Source organism: Ooceraea biroi, chromosome 4 (genome assembly GCF_003672135.1).
Source record: "Ooceraea biroi isolate clonal line C1 chromosome 4, Obir_v5.4, whole genome shotgun sequence".
NCBI lineage: Eukaryota > Metazoa > Arthropoda > Insecta > Hymenoptera > Formicidae > Ooceraea > Ooceraea biroi.
In genome coordinates, this window is record NC_039509.1 from 8,602,003 (window position 1) to 8,604,019 (window position 2,017).

Genomic DNA, 2,017 nt, shown 5'->3' on the forward strand with positions numbered 1-2,017 from the left:
AATAAATAAGACCATTATTTTAAATACAATTGCGTATAAACTCTATATGTACGAAATAACGACATAAATAACAATTGTTGCAGTCTTTCAAAGCATATAATGCTGTTCTTACTACCTAAGTCGATTAGATATTCAGTCTAGCGACTACTCTGTCTCACAAGTAAAAAAAGTTATCAAAGGTTAATCATTTCCCAGTGAGAAATGATAAGTTGCATAGACATCAAATCGACGTTTTTTAGATGATGTGTTTAGATAATTAGACGTCTAATAGATGTCAATCTGATGTCTATTCGACTACTATTTCTCACTGGGATTATGAACCACCTTGTATATATTAATTGTATTTTTAATATCTCCTTTATATATTTTTATAATGAACACAACGCTTAAAAGAAAAATTGGAAAAGTAATAACTCAAAATTGTTTTCTTAAATGATACTTTTCTTCAGTCATGCTTGCTCAAATATGACGCGCTATGTCTAACAAAATTAAGAGAGAACAGTAAAACATAACATAAAGAACATAAAAACATAAAATAAGAACATACAAACATAACATAACAGAAAATGAAGTTATGTTTACAGTATGATATTTTTTATATCAAGTTGGAACTTTGTGGCGATTATTTACGCTATAGTACTTTACTGATCAAAATGCTTTTCCAGTAACGATAACAATCGCTCTCGCTGGGCATAATTCTGCTCGTGATGACGTTGTTTTTGTTCCATTAATGCTCGAGTCCAAATTGGTGTTTCGTTTTTTCTTTTTCTCACTACTCGGTTAAGTACACGATTAGTTGATTCAACAAGGTTAGTTGCTTGCAATTGTAAATTTTCTTCATTTTCTACGTCATCGATGAATTGTGTCTCATTTATGTTTCGAGATGCATTTAACGCAACGTAATTTACTTTAAAACCGCGTGTACCTGATGCGATCGACAGCGGAGCAATTTCTGGTTGTTTCCTTAACACATCGTTAATAATGTCATAATATTCCCATTTCGCTTGTTTGCCTGCGCCCGATTGATTCCTTGCGTCCTTTAACATTTTATATTTTTTTTTCATTCCATTCCACTTGATGTTACAGTTCTCAGCTGACAAATTGTAACCGTGAGTATTCATGGATGCAGCAACATGTTTCCACACTTGTTTATGTAATGGACTTGTGACACATTCGACGTGCTTACTCATGATATCTAATAGCAGTTTCGTCATTGCATTAGTCCATTGCACTCTGTAACTTACTAATGTACAATTATTTATTGCTGTAAAGAATTTGAGGAATTAATTATATACCATATAATTAAGGAATTATATACGTACTAACATCAGGTACTTCTTTTACTGAATTATCTGTTTCAGCCATTGCGTATTTAACAAACCAAATCTGTGGAACATAAAGCATATATTATACATTTTATCAGCATAAAATTAATATAAATTTACAGTACCTCTAAACAAAGTATCTTAAGAAATTAGCAACAAACTCCAAATAGAATATCGGACAACGTATAATTATCTTTATATTGTTGAGTAGTAAATTATAATTAACAAGTACCTTATATGTAATGTGTACGTTGTATTTACTAGATTAAAGCAAGATGTTTGAATTTTGTTGCTAATTACTTAACTTATTCTAATTTACATTTAGACTTAATGCAAATATATGTCTTATTTATTTAAGAGCATCTTGTGTGTAACAGTACTTCGTAAAGAGTGACTTTATGAGATTAAACTGAGTAATAAATAATATTTCTTGAAACAAAATTACCTGATTCACGCACGTTATCCGCCAAGCTAACTTTACCAACCCTGCTCGATATATCGGACAGCGTTGAGTTGTCTTGAACCATGAACATACTAGATGGTTGTGCCTATTACACTTTCGGCCCTAGTGGAACTAACTCATACTCGATTTCTAGTAAACACTCTATAATACACAAGGGTACTCTAATAGTAATTAACTGAATGCATTAAATTATTATCCAGAGGTACAAGGGACCTTATAATAATTAATG

The 2,017-nt window shown here is 31.2% G+C and overlaps 1 protein-coding gene across 1 annotated transcript in view; it reads right to left on the bottom strand.

The window, feature by feature from the left end:
• LOC113561839 overlaps positions 1-1,812 on the bottom strand; it is a 10,501-nt gene extending 8,689 nt beyond the window's left edge. The window contains exon 1 of the mRNA XM_026969246.1: positions 646-1,812. Within this exon, the coding sequence (XP_026825047.1) occupies positions 646-1,214 (569 nt within the window). The 5' untranslated portion in view covers positions 1,215-1,812. The remainder of the gene's footprint in view (positions 1-645) is intronic.
• Positions 1,813-2,017: the final 205 nt, after the last annotated feature.